The sequence below is a fragment of the Mercenaria mercenaria genome, chromosome 13, assembly GCF_021730395.1.
Source record: "Mercenaria mercenaria strain notata chromosome 13, MADL_Memer_1, whole genome shotgun sequence".
Taxonomy (NCBI): Eukaryota; Metazoa; Mollusca; class Bivalvia; order Venerida; family Veneridae; genus Mercenaria; species Mercenaria mercenaria.
Window position 1 is genome coordinate 20,716,825 of NC_069373.1, and position 17,403 is coordinate 20,734,227.

General features: G+C 36.5%; 1 protein-coding gene across 4 annotated transcripts in view; it reads left to right on the top strand.

The window, feature by feature from the left end:
- LOC123529466 (NXPE family member 2-like) overlaps positions 1-6,431 on the top strand; it is a 63,900-nt gene extending 57,469 nt beyond the window's left edge. For 3 of the 4 annotated variants that reach the window (XM_045309806.2, XM_045309807.2, XM_053521305.1), the window contains exon 7: positions 5,576-6,431. In XM_045309806.2, coding sequence (XP_045165741.2) covers positions 5,576-6,243 — 668 coding nt within the window. In that variant the 3' untranslated portion in view covers positions 6,244-6,431. Of the gene's footprint in view, positions 1-3,340; positions 3,385-5,575 lie in introns of all 4 variants that reach the window. The other variant, XM_045309810.2, reaches the window with a different exon arrangement.
- The last annotated feature ends 10,972 nt before the right edge of the window (positions 6,432-17,403 follow it).

The window sequence follows — 17,403 nt, forward strand, 5'->3', positions numbered from 1 at the left end:
AGTCTGAAATGTACTTATGTACACCCTACACTTCTCGTTAAGGCAGTCTGAAATGAACTTAGGTATACCCTACACTTCAGGCAAAGACAGTCTGAAATAAACTAATGTATAACTTATGCTTCAGGCAAAGCTAGTCTGCAATGAACTTCAGTATAACCTATGCTTCAGGCACAGCTAGTCTGAAATGAACTTATGTACACCCTATGCTTTAGGCAAAGTCAGTCTGTAATGTACTTATGTATAACATACTTATCAGGCAATGCCAGTCTGAAAAGAACTTATGTATACCATACGCTTTAGGCAATGCCAGTCTGAAATGAACTTGTGTACACCCTACGCATTAGGCAGTGCCAGTCTGAAATGTACTTATGTTTAACCTACGTATTAGGCAATGCCAGTCTGAAATGAACTAGTGTATACCCTACGCTTTAGGCAATGCCAGTCTAAAATGAACTTATGTATAACCTACCATTTACGCAATGCCATTCTGAAATGTAGTTATGTATAACCTATACTTTAGGCTTAAGGCAACACCTGTCTGAAATGATGTTATGTATAACCTATGCTTTAGGCAATGCCAGTCTGAAATGTACTTATGTATAACCTATGCTATAGGCAATGCCAGTCTAAAATGTACTTCTGTATAACCTATGCTTCAGGCAAAGACAGTCTGAAATGATCTTATGCACACCCTACGCTTCAGGCAAAGCCAGTCTGAAATGAACTTATGTAAACCCTATGCTTCAGGCAATGCCATTCTGAAATGAACTTATGTATACCCTATGCTTTAGGCAATGCCAGTCTGAAATAAACTTATGTATACCCTGTGCTTCAGGCAAAGCCAGTCTGAAATGATCTTATGCACACCCTACGCTTCAGGCAAAGCCAGTCTGAAAAGAACTTATGTATACCCTATGCTTCAGGCAATGCCATTCTGAAATGAACTTATATATACCCTATGCTTCAGGCAATGCCATTCTGAAATGAACTTATGTATACCCTATGCTTTAGCCAACATCGGTCTGAAATGAACTTATGTATAACCTAGGCTTTAGGCAACGTCAGTCTGAAATGAACTTATGCACACCCTACGCTTCAGGCAATGCCAGTCTGAAATGAACTTATGTATACCCTATTCTTTAGGCAATGCCAGTCTGAAATGTACTTCTGTATAACCTATGCTTTAGGCAAAGCCAGTCTGAAATGACCTTATGCACACCCTACGCTTCAGGCAAAGCCAGTCTGAAATAAACTTATGTATATCCTATGCTTCAGGCAATGCCATTCTGAAATGAACGTATGTACACCCTATGCTTCAGACAATCCCATTCTGTTATGTATAACCTACGCTTTAGGCAATGCCAGTCTGAAATGAACTTAAGTATACCCTACACTTTAGGCAATGCCAGTCTGAAATGAATATGCTTCAGGGAATGCCAGTCTGAAATGAACTTATGTATACCCTACGCTCTAGGCAATGCCAGTCTGAAATGAACTTATTAATAACCTACGCTTTAGGCAATGCCAGTCTCAAATACACTTATGTATAACCTACGCTTTAGGCAATGCTAGTCTGAAATGTACTTATGTATAACCTATGCTTTAGTCTGAATGATCCTATGAACACCCTACACTTCAGGTAAAGCCAGTCTGAAATGAACTGGTGTATAACCTATGCTTCTGGCAAAGACAGTCTGAAATGAACTTATGTATAACCTATGCTTCAGGCAAAGCTAGTCTGAAATGAACTTATGTATAACCTATGCTTCAGGCAAAGACAGTCTGAAATGAACTTATGTATAACATACTCTTCAGGCAATGCCAGTCTGAAAAGAACTTATGTATACCATACGCTTTAGGCAATGCCAGTCTGAAATGACTTCTGTATAACCTAATCTTTAGGCAATGCCAGTCTGAAATGAACTTATGTATAACCTATGCATCAGGCAATGCCAGTCTGAAATGCACTTATGTATAACCTAGGCATTAGGCAACGTCAGTCTGAAATGAACTTATGTATAACCTATGCTTTGGGCAATGCCAGTCTGAAATGTACTTCTATATAACCTACGCCTTAGGCTACGCCAGTCTGAAATGAACTTATGTTTAACCAACGCTTTAGGCAACACCTGTCTGAAATGTACTTCTGTATAACCTATGCTTCAGGCAAAGCCAGTATGAAATGAACTGATGTATAACCTAGGCTTTAGGCAATCCCAGTCTGAAATGACTTCTGTATAACTTACGCTTCAGGCAAAGCCAGTCTGAAATAAACTTGTGTACACCCTACGCATTAGGCAATGCCAGTCTGAGATGTATTTGTGTATAACCTACGCTTTAGGCAATGCCAGTCTGAAATGAACTTATGCACAACCTACGCTTCAGGCAAAGCCAGTCTGAAATCAACTTATGTATACCCTATGCTTCAGGCTATGCCATTATGAAATGAACTTATGTATACCCTATGCTTCAAGCAATGCCATTCTGAAATGAACTTATGTACACCCTATGCTTCAGGCAATGCCATTCTGAAATGAACTTATGTATACCCTATGCTTTAGCCAACATCGGTCTGAAATGAACTTATGTATAACCTAGGCTGTAGGCAACGTCAGTCTGAAATGAACTTATGTATAACCTACACTTTAGGCAATGCCAGTCTGAAATGAACTTATGCACACCCAACACTTCAGACAATGCCAGTCTGAAATGAACTTATGTATGCCCTATTCTTTAGGCAATGCCAGTCTGAAATGAACTTATGTATACCCTGTGCTTCAGGCAAAGCCAGTCTGAAATGATCTTATGCACACCCTACGCTTCAGGCAATGCCATTCTGAAATTAACTTATGTGCACCCTGTGCTTTAGGCAACATCAGTCTGAAATGAACTTATGTATAACCTACACTTTAGGCAATGCCAGTCTGAAATGTACCTCTGTATAATCTATGCTTCAGGCAAAGCCAGTCTGAAATGATCCTATGCACACCCTACACTTCAGGCAAAGCCACTCTGAAACGTACTTGTGTATAACCTATCCTTCAGGCAAAGACAGTCTGAAATAAACTTATGTATAACCTATGCTTCAGGCAAAATTAGTCTGAAACGTACTTCTGAATAACCTATGCTTCAGGCAAAGCTAGTCTGAAATAAACTTATGTATACCCTATACTTTAGGCAAAGTCAGTCTGAAATGTACTTATGTTTAACATACTCTTCAGGCAATGCCAGTCTGAAATGAATACACTTCAGGCAATGCCAGTCAGAAATGAACATATGTATACCCTACGCTTTAGGCAATGCCAGTCTGAAATGTACTTCTTTATAACCTATGTTTCAGGAAAAGCCAGTCTGAAATAATCTTATGCACACCCTACGCTTCAGGTAAAAAAGTCTGAAATGAACTTATATATAACCTATGCTTCAGGCAATGCCAGTCTGAAATGAACTTACGTATAACCTATGCTTTAGGCAATGCCAGTCTGAAATTAATTTATGTATTCTGAAATGTACTTCTGTATAACCTATGCTTCAGGCAAAGCCAGTCTGAAATGATCTTATGCACACCCTACGCTTCAGGTAAAGAAGTCTGAACTTATGTATAACCTATGCTTTAGGCAATGCCAGTCTGAAATGAATTGATGTATACCGTATGCTTCAGGCAAAGCCAGTCTGAAATGAACTTGTGTATACCCTACGCTTCAGGCAAAGCCGGTCTGAAATGAACTTTTGTCAACCCTACGCTTCAGGCAATGCCAGTCTGAAATGAACTTATGTACACCCTACGCTTCAGGCAATGCCAGTCTAAAATGAACTAATGTACACCCTACGCTTCAGGCAATGCCAGTCTGAAATGTACTTCTGTATAACATGTTTCAGGCAATGACAGTCTGAAATGAACTGATGTATTCTGAAACGTACTTCTGTATAACCTATGCTTCAGGCAAAGCCAGTCTGAAATGATCTGATGCAAACCCTATGCTTCAGGTAAAGAAGTCTGAAATGAACTTATGTATAACCTATGCTTTAGGTCATGCCAGTCTGAAATGAATTTATGTATACCCTATGCTTCAGGCAAAGCCAGTCTGAAATGAACTTGTGTATACCAAACACTTCAGGCAAAGCCAGTTTGAAATGAACTTTTGTATAACCAACACTTTAAGCAAAGCCAGTCTGAAAAGAACTTATGTACACCCTACGCTTTAGGCAATGCCAGTCTGAAATGAACTTATGTATACCCTATGCTTTAGGCAATACCAGTCTGAAATGAACTTATGTATAACCTATGCTTTAGGCAACACCAGTCTGAAATGAACTTATGAACACCCTACATTTTAGGCAATGCCAGTCTGAAATGAACTTATGTACACCCTACGCTTTAAGCAATGGCAGTCTGAAATGTAATTATGTATAACCTACGCTTAAGGCAGCGGCAGTCTGAAATGACCTTAAGTATAACCTATGCTTGAGGCAACGCCTGTCTGAAATGAACTTATGTACATCCTACGCATAAGGCAATGCCAGTCTGAAATGAACTTGTGTACACCCTACGCTTTAGGCAATGCCAGTCTGAAATGTAATTATGTACACCCTATGCTTCAGGCAATGCCAGTCTGAAATGTAATTATGTATAACCTAAGCTTAAGGCAGCGCCAGTCTGAAATGAACTTAAGAATAACCTTTGCTTGAGGCAATGCCAGTCTGAAATGAACTTATGTACATCCTTCACTTCAGGCAATGCCAGTCTGAAATGTACTTACCTATAACCTATGCTTGATACTGCCTGTCTGAAATGATTTTATGTATAACCTACGCTTCAGGCAATGCCAGTCTGAAATGATCTTATGTACATCCTACGCTTCAAGCAATGCCTGTCTGAAATGATCTTAATATGTATAACCTATGCTTTAGGCAATGCCAGTCTGAAATGGTCTTATGTACACCCTACGTTTCAGGCAATGCCAGTCTGAAATGATCTTATGTACACCCTACGTTTCAGGCAATGCCAGTCTGAAATGAACTTATGTATAACCTATGCTTTAGGCAATGCCAGTCTGAAATGATGTTATGCACACACTACGCTTCAGGCAATGCCAGTCTGAAATTAACTTATGCACACACTACGCTTCAGGCAATGCCAGTCTGAAATGAACTCATGTACATCCTACACCCCAGGCATTGCCTGTCTGAAATGAACTTGTGTACACGGGACGCATTAGGCAATGTCAGTCTGAAATGTACTTATGTATAACCTTTGCATCAGGAAACGTCAGTTTAAAATGAAATTATGTATACCCTATGTGTCAGGCAATGTCAGTTTGAAATGAATTAATGTATACCCTAGTGTCGCTTCAAGAAACGTCATTTTGAAATGAATTTATGTATACTCTACGCTTCAGGAAATGTCAGTTTGAAGTAAATCTAGGTATACCCTATGCTAACTTAAAGAGCAGAAGTTAATCTCTTTCAACATCTTTTTGACTATTACTGTATAACCAGAATTCATCTCAGCTGTCTACAAGAATATGGTCAATGCATATGTATTGTTAAAAAAAATGTTCTTTTTACTTTCCAGGTTTCCAGGGCAATGATTATAAGAAATGTCTGGAAAATAGGCATTTATATTTGTTTGGCGATTCTACTACCAGGGCCTGGTATAAAGAAATTCTCAACCGATTCAAATGTCAACGTATCACAGAAAAGTGGTGGATGTGGAGGTGGCATAAAGAGTCGGAATGTTTCAACAAACAAATAAATTTCAAAGCAGGATGGTATCCGCACGCTCATCCATATTTTGTTACAAATAAATGGGACGATGTGCGCTATAATTTATATTCAATCTCTCGCCGTATAGACAATATACCACAAACTGAACGTACTATTGTAGTTATACATATGTTCCTGCATATGTTACCATTTCATCATAGCGTTTTTCGACAAAAAATGAAAATCATTCGTAAAAGCGTTGAAACGTTTTTAGAAAAAAATAAATATTCCATAGTTATGATAAAAGGACCACATACATTTGAAGTCAATCAGACTACAAGATTCAGACACAGTGATTATTTTGGGTATCTTTATAGTAAGATTATTTCTGAAGTATTCGAGGGGTTACAAGACAGAATCATTTTATTAAATAATATGGACATAACTTTAGCTCATGCAAACGACAATATCCATCCACCAAAAAATGTTGTAAATGCTATGATAGACCAAATGCTAAGTTATGCTTGTGATCAATGAATGATATACATTTTGACTAAAATTAATATTCTGTATCTAACCCTTACCTTGCTTACCTTACACTTGGGAAGGTCTAAATTCTAATTGTAATAATTTGTAGTCCAATCCATTTGCTACTGTTACCCATTATGTATATGTGCTGCATGTATTATCATGTGTTCAGAGGCAATAAAGTATTATTAAATCAACTAGTAGTTTCATTATGTGTAATTTGTTTAAGTATGAGCCACACCAAGAGAAAAGCAACATAGTGCATTTGCGACAAGCATGGATCCAGACCAGCCTGCACATCCGCGCAGTCTGGTCAGGATCCATGTTGTTTGCTAATGGTTTCTCTAATTGCAGTAGGCTTTGAAAGCCAACAGCATGGATACTGACCAGACTGCGCGGATGCGGCTTATATATTTTTATTGCTGTCACAATGTTCTTAGTCTATCCAGTATGTGTTGAAATATTTTATCCAAAGTTTGAATTTTCCATTAAAAACACAGTAATGAAAAAAGTATGAAATTGGGTTAGTGCCATTGTATTTTGAACACTAACAGAAGATGAAATCTCATCTGAGTACAATTCCATGTTTGAAATGTTGAAGTGTAACCACAACTTTATCATGTTTGATCATGTAGATCAAAGTATCAATTGAGCCGCGCCATTAGAAAACCAACATAGTGGCTTTGCGACCAGCATGGATCCAGACCAGCCTGCGCAGATCAGGATCCATGCTGTTCGCTTTCAAAGCCTATTGGAATTAGAGAAACCATTAGCGAACAGCATGGAACCTGACCAGACTGCGCGGATGCACAAGCTGGTCTGGATCCATGCTGGTCGCAAACCCACTATGTTGGTTTTCTCATGGCACGGCTCAATTTAAAGTCGGAACTGGTAACAACTAAAGCTCCCTATTTATTTTTGTATCCCAAAGTTGCATAAAACCCAATATAATCATTGTTAATTCAATACTATGTACTAAAAAAATATTTCTGTCCAATTGCAATAAAAGACCATGGTGAAAGGTATATGAGAACTCAGCTGTTAATCTGTTTTGATACAACAAGAATTTCATAGATATTATCAATCAAAGCGCTGAAAGCACAGAAAGGTTGAAACCTTTCGAAAAACATGTGGTTCTGTTAAGAAGTTAGTTCAATAGTACACATTCTTGACCTAATCAATACTACTTTCTATGTTTACCAGTCCATTGTACATATACTGTTTGAGTGAATGTTTTCCTGGCAAATCGTTATGTATTAAAAAATAAGACTACTTATTAAGAAGAGCCATTTTGTCGACTTCTACAAATCAAAAACACAATTTTCAGATATATAGAATAACGTTTTGACAAATAAGAATCTTATTCTTAACTTAGTCTATAAGCTAGAAGACATAATTTAACTAGAGCTATCACTAAAGGTGATGAATGTACCCCCCACATGCACTGACACAGTACATTGCAATTTGACGCACACAAGATTGCATAATTATGTGGACTGTATGTATACAGTATAGTAACAAAAAACAAAGTCCCATAACTATGCAGAATATTTATCTAAAAGAATGTAACATGCACCATGCACAACTAGGGTTGGTACTGATCACTTGTGTGAAGTTTCATTAAATTGTGTGCAAGGGTTCGGTAGATTAGGCACGCACAAGATTGCATATGCAGACTGTATGTACATAGTTAACAAGAAACAAAGTCCCATAACTCTGCAATTTTTTTTCTAAAAGAACCTAACATGCCCCATGCACAACAACTGTTGTTACTGATCACTTGTGTGAAGTTTCATTAAATTGTGTCAAGGGGATGAGGAGAGATGGTGCGCACAAGATTGTGTCTATGTCTATAGTATAGTAACAAAAAAACAAAGTCCCATAACTCTGCAATTTTTTTTTCTGAAAGAACCTAACATGCCCCATGCACAACTACTGTTGTTACTGATCACTTGTGTGAAGTTTCATTAAATTGTGTCAAGGGGATGAGGAGAGATGGTGCGCACAAGATTGTGTCTATGTATATAGTATAGTAACAAAAAAACAAAGTCCCATAACCCTGCAAATTTTTTTTCTAAAAGAACCTAACATGCTCCATGCACAACTACTGTTGGTACTGATCACTTGTGTGAAGTTTCATTAAATTGTGTCAAGGGGATGAGGAGAGATGGTGTGCACAAGATTGTGTTTATGTATATAGTATAGTAACAAAAAAACAAAGTCCCATAACTCTGCAAATTTTTTATCTAAAAGAACCTAACATGCCCCATGCACAACTACTGTTGGTACTGATCACTTGTGTGAAGTTTCATTAAATTCTGTCAAGGGGATAAGCAGAGATGGTGCGCACAAGATTGCGTCTACGGACAGACGGACAGACAGACAGACAACCTTAAACCAGTATACACCCCCCCCCTCCCAACTTTGTTGTCGGGGGGTACAAAAAGTATTTCTATGTAGCTTGGTTCAAAGTATCGGGTAGAATAGAAAAATCTAATTATTTTTCAAAATTTAACACGATATCACATAATACACCAACTTTCACAATTCTTGGAGCAAGGGTTGTATAATTCTACACATTTCTGCGAAATCAACTTCTTGTTTAGCCGACCCTAGAAATAAAAGGTATTGACGTCACGACTTAAGTAATCGTGACACCAAAACATTAAAAATGTTGCAACCGTACTTTTTAATTCATGGGTTGTTGTCTTTAAACTCCGCTACCTTGTTAAAAATATTTGTACAAACGACCGACCCTGCTAAAACAACAGTAGAAGTCAGTGGGATCCACCAAGCTAGAAACTAGACCTGTATCTACCCCAAGATCCTACTGTTTCGATTACCATGCAGTTTTGAGATAAGAAAAAGTACTATACACATGAAAATCTCCGGGAGAAGACGCAAATGCCCTGTTGCTATGCTTTGATTCAATTTTGCTTAAATGAAATCAAACAGTTTCATTTATCAGGGACACATATGTAGGCCAACATTGAGAAACTTCACATCAGGCAAACACCCACGATAAGATTTATTAATTGAGTCAGAGAGACAAGTACAAGTAACATAAGCTCTGATGAGATTTTTAACCCACTATAAATTCTCGTTATGTACTGCTTTGATTCTATTTTGCTTAATAATCTATTTTAAAAACTCTGTAGCTTTTTACTCTGTTTTATTAACGTTTATCAAAATGACAACTTTCATGTGAATTTTTCAATTCAACAACAATTAAAATACAAATCCGGAACTGATGTAATGTTGTTAAAAGTCATAGTAAAGTACCGTTTATATCTAAATATATTCAGGATTTGCAAGGAATGTCAATTATTTATCTTGTAAGTACTAAAAATAGGTTGTTACATTAAATATTGAGACAAATATGTAAATTGACCAGACGTGCACATGCAGCACGACCATTTGCTTCACTTTAAACATGTAGCTTTCCGTGTTACAGTGTTGGATTTAACGTCGCACCGACACATGATAGGTCATACGGCGACTTTCCAGCTTTAATGGTGGAGGAAGACCCCAGGTGCCCCTCCGTGCATTATTTCATCTTCCGTGTTACAGTGGTTTTGTTTTGTTTTATTCATTTTTGTTTGTTTACGCTGCGCTGCGTAGTTATGACTGTTTCCAGTCAAACTAATCAATCGTAGGCCCAGCGTCCCAGTGGAATATTATAGTAATTAATATACTACAGTTATAATTATTTGTAAAAAGGAAATCTTAAACAAACATTTTGACTCAGTTTTACATAAATCGTACAAAGATATTGAAACGATAAAATAAAATGTTAAATAATAAATAATACGAATCGGTCATTATAAAATCTGTACAAAAATAAGGATAAAATAAGAATAAAGGGAAGTAATTCAGAAATCAAATTTATTTTTAATGAAATAAAGCAGTTTATCATTTAGCTTACTCCTACACAGTGATCTCCCTTGTCATTCAAATCAGGACAGGTAGAAAGAATCGCATGCAGATCTATATCCTATACAACAAGAAAAAATGATTCAGATCATATGCTGTTTTATTACTGACGAGTGCATGATGTATTAAGGCTAAACTAGAGAAATCTTTATTATACGTTTCAAACTATTTTTTCACGGCATATTTTCATGCACTTCGGTCACTCCTGGGGTTTTTCTGAAGTGTTTTAAAGGAATACACCTTCGCTTTTCAACTTAGCCATGCTTGATGGATCAACAGACTTCAAAACAAAAATTTAATGCGAAATGACGCATTCTTTAACCTTATTGTATTTACATATGTATGAAAATATCAACCGACTGTAGAACAATGTTCAGAAAACAGTTTATATCAATAAGAATATCTGTCGATTAGCCCGAAAAAACGGGCAAAAACCTTACAGCGGATTAATCTGTCCTTCAGTGAAAATGGTTAGTCTGATATTTTTTGCAAGCTCTGGAATACGGTAATTATAGGTCTCAACCACTTCGTGGTTTCAACCTAAAAACAAATGAACACTACAAATGTTTGATTGTAAGTACTTACAGCTTTTCAACTTTTCTACTCTTAACACTAATTTAACACCTAATAATCTCATAAAAGAACTAGATGAGCCATGCCATGGGAAAACCAACATAGTGGGTATGCGACCAGCATGGATCCAGACCAGCCTGCGCATCCGCGCAGTCTGGTCAGGATCCATGCTGTTCGCTAACAGTTTCTCCAATTCCAATAGGCTTTAAAAGCGAACAGCATGGAGCCTGACCAGACTGCACGGATGCGCAGGCTGGTCTGGATCCATGCTGGTCGCAAACCCACTATGTTGGTTTTCTCATGGCACGGCTCAGATGTGCGTCCATTGGCCAAAGATGCCTCCACTCTTGCCATTGTACATGGTTTCATCACTCTAGGAGAAATATTTTTAAGATATATCCAGCACAAACTGAACTATTTTAAGTTTGAATCAAATTCATTAAGTAATATTACAGATAAAGTGAAAATGCACCAATATTAAACTGCAATTCTAAGTAAGAAGGGGGCATAATTCATGAAATATTGGTGCCAGAGTTATGTAAGGTCGGTGGTTCTACCCATGTGCCCACTTGTGATGAAATAATGCACAGAGGGGCACCTGGGGTCTTTCTCTACCATCAAAGCTGGAAAGTCAACATATGACCTATAATTGTGTCAGTGAGACGTTAAACCCAACAAAAACAAAACAAAAACACATACAACAAGAGCACCGCAATACGGAGCAATATACACCCGAAGGTATGACCTTTGACCCCCAAGTATGACCTTGACCTAGAAGTGAGCCATCTGAAACATGTGCTCTGCACGTCGTCTCGATGTGGTGAACATTTGTGTCCAGATTCTTAGGGGTTCAAGAGTTACTGAGTGGACACAAAATTGCTAACAAACAGATGGACGGACTGACAGCGGCGTCATAACATAATACGTCCCTTCAGGCGTATAAAAATGTGCATCTTGCGAAATGTATTCCCACTAAAAATTATATATATATATTTATATATTAGATATTTGTGCATAGCGGCTGCTTCATGGATCTCCACAATTCTCTACACAATGCAAGTTTGCTTAATTAGCATCCAGAAATATGCGTTGATGTTAAATCTTGTTCTTTTGTGGAGCAACGCTGCGCTCCGTAAGTCACACAACATGGAGCAACACTGCGCTCCGTAAGTCACACAACTTCATAGTCGCAAAACTTGTAATCTATAAATTTTATCATAATCACTAATCACTATAAAGTCAAATATTTTAAGTTTTTTAAGTTTGAGACTTTTGAAAGTGGGTCCTCAGTGCATGAAATTTAGATGTTTTTAAGTATGATGATAAAAAAAAAAAAAAAAAACGAAAAAAAAAAAAAAAAAAGTAAAACAGAGTACTTTTACATGTTGAATTTGCCCTTGTAAATTTTCTTATTGTTTGCAAATGACTTAAGGTAAATGAAGATAAATTGTATGTACTTATTGCAACAACTTGAAATATCAGATCAATTTCAACAATTTTATCATCCATTTTCATGAATATCCAATTAACTGAATTTAGTAACTTTTTAAAAGAATATCTGAACTTAATCATTTTTTTATATGGTAGTTTTATTGTGTAAAGTATAGGTTGAAATTAATAAGTTTGGCATCATTTTTTTTAGTAAGTAAGTAAATAAGTAAGAAAATTCTTTATTTTTAGAGGGTAAATTAATTTAGCTATTAAAGCTAATCTTACATGGGGTCCTCTTAGGACAAGAATGAACGTATTATGATCGTAGTAACAAGTATTGAACAGAAATTAAAGAAATTATATATGCATAAAACAAAAGATATAAAATGTAGTTAGCATTAAAATCCATTCATCCATCAATCCATTTTATACAATTAGTTTTAAGACATGGCAATGAAGATGAGGATTTGAAGCATTATTTTCTTTTTTCAAAATTATTATAAATTTTATTAAAGACAATATTCATTCTTTCAAAAATTAACTATTTTCAGATATATTCAAAAGCTTAACCTTTAGCCTGCTGGCAGCAAGTGATTCTGCCTTTGCGACCAGTGCACTGTACGCTATTCAGTCAGGAAATGTTCAGAGAATACCCCTTTGAATAATAAGTGGTACTGCCCTAACTGAATGATGGACCAGTCCATTTTAGAAATATAGCAGGGTAAAGGTTAAAATAGGTGCAGACGTCATATCACAAAATTTTATTCTTGATTTTACCGATATTTAAATGTCTTATTTATAACTTAATCTTAGCAGAACGTAAAAAAAAACATGTTTTACATTTTAAACTAAAAGAAAACATACAAATTAACATATTCCAATTCAGATGGGAAATTATACCATAAACTCTAGACTCATGACTGCCTCTGTGGATTGTTTTTTTTTCAATATCCATCCACGAAGTGCACATCAACATGACCAAGTATGTGTTCAATCAACTTCAGCACACGTAAAAAGGTCACTCCATTACTAGAGACCTGTCTTAAAACCGTTTGATTGGAGAACTTAAGGCATTTCTGACTGTAACACAGTAAACAGGCAGTTAAGATCTGCTTACACAAAAAAATTACATTCTATTTAAAATTCAGAACTGCATATTCTGAATTAATCAAATTCAACTTTCATTCAAAAAGATTATGCAGGATCTTTATGTTCAACATCTTACCTGTATTAGATATTGTGCAATCTACAAAGGATGAATTTCACACTCCCTGCTGAATAAATAGGGGTGTCATATTTACAACTGATACCCTATATAAACTTCTCTCTTGCTAACCTTTTCAACACTTTTCATATCAAAATGTATTTTGTATCTTCAAATCATTTTATGCAATTACAGTGCATTCGCGATGCTACGAATCGCAATTTAACGAAATACCGGTATACTACAAAAAGATGTTGTGGTCCCGGCTGCTTTCCTTCTTATTTCTATGTAACAAAGTCACGGTTTTATGAAAATGCAATTTTACGAAAAATGCGCTCCTACAAATGTATTGTTATGCCCTTAAAGCCTGTTTTCAACTTGTCTAAGTTTTCACACCTTCCATAACGGCGTGAAAATGCTTTAGAGTGGAAAGTGTCACTATCATTTAGCTGGGCGTAAACAGTGATTAAAGTGTGAAAACTTAGTAATTAAATTCGAAGCATATGCTGTACACTATGACACAAGTTAGTGGTTATTTTTTTCTCCTATAACTATCCAATCGGTTGGCATACAAAACACACTTGCTTCTATACGTCTCAATCACTGCATAAAGAAAATAAAACAATATTTAAGTCCTGATCGTCTGTGTATTGTCGTTTTATTATACCAAACAATTCAGTAAAGGGTGGCTGAGGGTATCAGAATATGCAATTGCGATTTTTTTTCTCGTGCAACAATGTACCCTGTATATGTTTTATGTACAGTGAATAAAAAATGAAGAAAAAAAAAAACATTCTACATTCTACATACCATCTGAGTTCAGATTCAATAAGATTTGTAGTAAAACCAGATGTACATATAAAATTTGTACACATGTACTCCGATACGAACATCACATGTTTAATATCACGTGTTATGACGTGTAGATATTAAGGTGCTGTATAGCGAAATTTCCTATGCTATGCTCGAACGAAAATGCGATATTACGAAAAAACGGCCAGTCCCTTGGCTTTTCGTAGGATCGCGAGTGTACTGTATACAGTTCATTTGCATAAAAATGACACCGAACAGCCATTATACACATCATGATAGTAAACAAGTATGCAAAACATGAAAGCAATATCTCAATGGACTTTGAAAATATTTGGGGTGGTACGCAAACTTTAACATTTATTCTAAGTCGAAAAGGGGCCATAATTCAGTCAAAATGCTTGATAGAGTTGCCTCCTCCTTTTTACAGACCGGGGTCATGATGGTTAACAAGTATGCAAAATATGAAAGCAATATCTCAATGGACTTTGAAAATATTTTGGGTGGTACGCAAACTTTTAACATTTGTGTGACGCTCACACCGACGCCGGGGTGAGTAGGATAGCTCCCCTATTCTTCGAATAGTTGAGCTAACAAGAAGGGTCATCTACAGACCACAGGTAATAATCCTATAAAGTTTGGTGTCTGTAGGCCACATCAATCTTTAGTTACTGAACAGAAATCGTTTTAGTCTCAAGGTCTGTGTGACCATGACCTTTGACCTACTGACCTAAATACAATGCTGTTCATCCATTTACCACAGGCAATTAACTTATGAAGTACGGCAAAATGTTCTTTAGTTGTTGAACAGAAACCATTTTCAGTCTCAAAGACAATGTGACCTTGACCTTTATAGCCTACGTTAAACCACAAAAACAAAGCATTCATCTACCGACCACATGTTCACTTGTGAACAAAAGATCTTACATTTGCACTTGTGAACAGCAGCCTGTAATATATATATCACTATGGTGACACAACCTGATTTAATCCAGTATAAATCTTTATCCTAGGACAATTTTAGTGTCAGCTGGGTCATATCAAACCTGCTACTATCTAACCAATTAGTTTTGTAAATTCTAACATAGCACCTGACCTAAGTTTGTCCTTTCAACATGCATTTTTTTTGAAAGGAAAATTAAATCTGATCATTTTAATACTCTAACCATGATAAGCCAAGCGCATAAACAATAAGTCTGAATATAAAATTACTAAATCACATTTTAATGATCATAGTATGTCACTAAAGATTTAATGCACATCAGTTAGTCTGAAAAGAGGCAGAATAGATTTGACTACTTTAAGTCCTAATCCATAAGCCTTTGGTTAGAATCATATTGGGAAGAAAATTTCTGTACAGTTTGTCAAATTTAAATTCAGTTGACTCTTTAAATCTGACTGTGCAAAATGATAGCAATAAATATATCATCACTGGGTTAATCCATTTGTCAACACAATGACTGAGCACTTAATGGCCATATTTCAATCAGGGGTTTATATGTCATAAATATCTTACAAATTTTTAGTGGTTTTTTTTTCAACATTCTTTTCAACTGATGTTTATTCTGTGAAGAATGAATAGATGATATTTGTTTGTTTCAGTGTCTGACTGAAATATCTCTCATGCAACATTTTCACAAGTTGCCAAGCCAGGAGTGAAAATGTAAGGTAAGGTGTTCATTAGTGAAAGATATTTGATCCTACATGTAACAAGAGGGTCATGATGGCCCTATATCGCTCACCAGAGTTGATCTGGCCTACTAACCTAGTTTTTGACCCCAAATAACCCAGTTTCGAATTTACCCTAAAGATCATCAAGACAAACATTCTGATCAAGTTTTCATATAGATTGAGTCACAACTGTTGCTTTTAAAGTGTTCACAAACTTTTCCTTTGTTTTGACCATGTGGCCTAGCTTTTGACCCCAAATGTACCAGTTACGAATTTACCCTAAAGATCATCAAGACAAACATTCTGACCAAGTTTTCATATAGATTGAGTCATAACTGTTGCCTTTAGAGTGTTCACAAACATTTCCTTTGTTTTGACCATGTGGCCTTGTTTTTGACCCCAAATGACCCAGATTAAAACTGGACCTAGAGATCATCAGGACAACCATTCTGAACAAGTTTCATAAAGATCGAGTCAAAATTGTGGCCTCTAGAGTGTTCACAAGCTTTCCTTTGATCTGGCCTACTGATCTAGTTTTTGACCCCACTTGACCCAGTTTTGAATTTCATAAACATTGGATCACAACTGTGGCCTTTAGAGTGTTCACAAGCTTTTCCTTTGATCTAGCCTACTGACTACTTTTTGACCCCACATGACCCAGATTCGAACTTGACCTAGAGATCATCAAGACAAACATTCTGACAAAATTTCATAAAGAATGAGCCACAACTGTGGCCTCTAGAGTGTTCATAAGCTTTTTCTTTGATCTGGCCTACTGACCTAGTTTTTGAACCACATGACCCAGATTCAAACTTGACCTCGACATCATCAAGACAAACATTCTGACCAATTTGTTTTTAAGATTGAGTCACAACTGTGGCCTCTTGAGTGTTCACAAGCTTTTCCTTTGATCTGACCTACTGACCTAGTTTCTTAAACCATATGACCCAGTTTCGAAACTGACCTAGAAATCATCAAGATAAACATTCTGGCCAAAAATCATAAAGATTGGGTCACAACTGTGGCCTCTAGTGTTCACAAGCTTTTCCTTTGATTTGACCGGGTGACCTAGTTTTTGACCCCACATGACCCAAACTCGAACATGACTTATAAATTATCAAGACAAATATTCTGATTAATTCTCATGAGTTTCAAACTTAAATTGTGGTCTCTAAAGTTTTGATAAGATTTTCCTTTGATCTGGCCTACTGACCTAGTTTTTGACCCCACATGACCTGGTTTCAAAACTGACCTAGAAATCATCAAGACAAACATTCTGACAAAGTTTCATAAAGATTGAGTTAAAATTGTGGCCTCTAACGTGTTCAAAAGCTTTTCCTTTGAATTGACAGGGTGACCTAGTTTTTGACCACACATGACCCAGTTTCTAACTTGACCTAGAAATCATCAAGGCAATCACTCTGACCAAGTTTCATAAATATTGAGTCACAACTGTGGCCTCTAGAGTGTTCACAAGCTTTTCCTTTGATCTGGCCTACTGACCTAGTTTTTGACCCCACATGACCCAGTTTCAAACTTTACCTAGA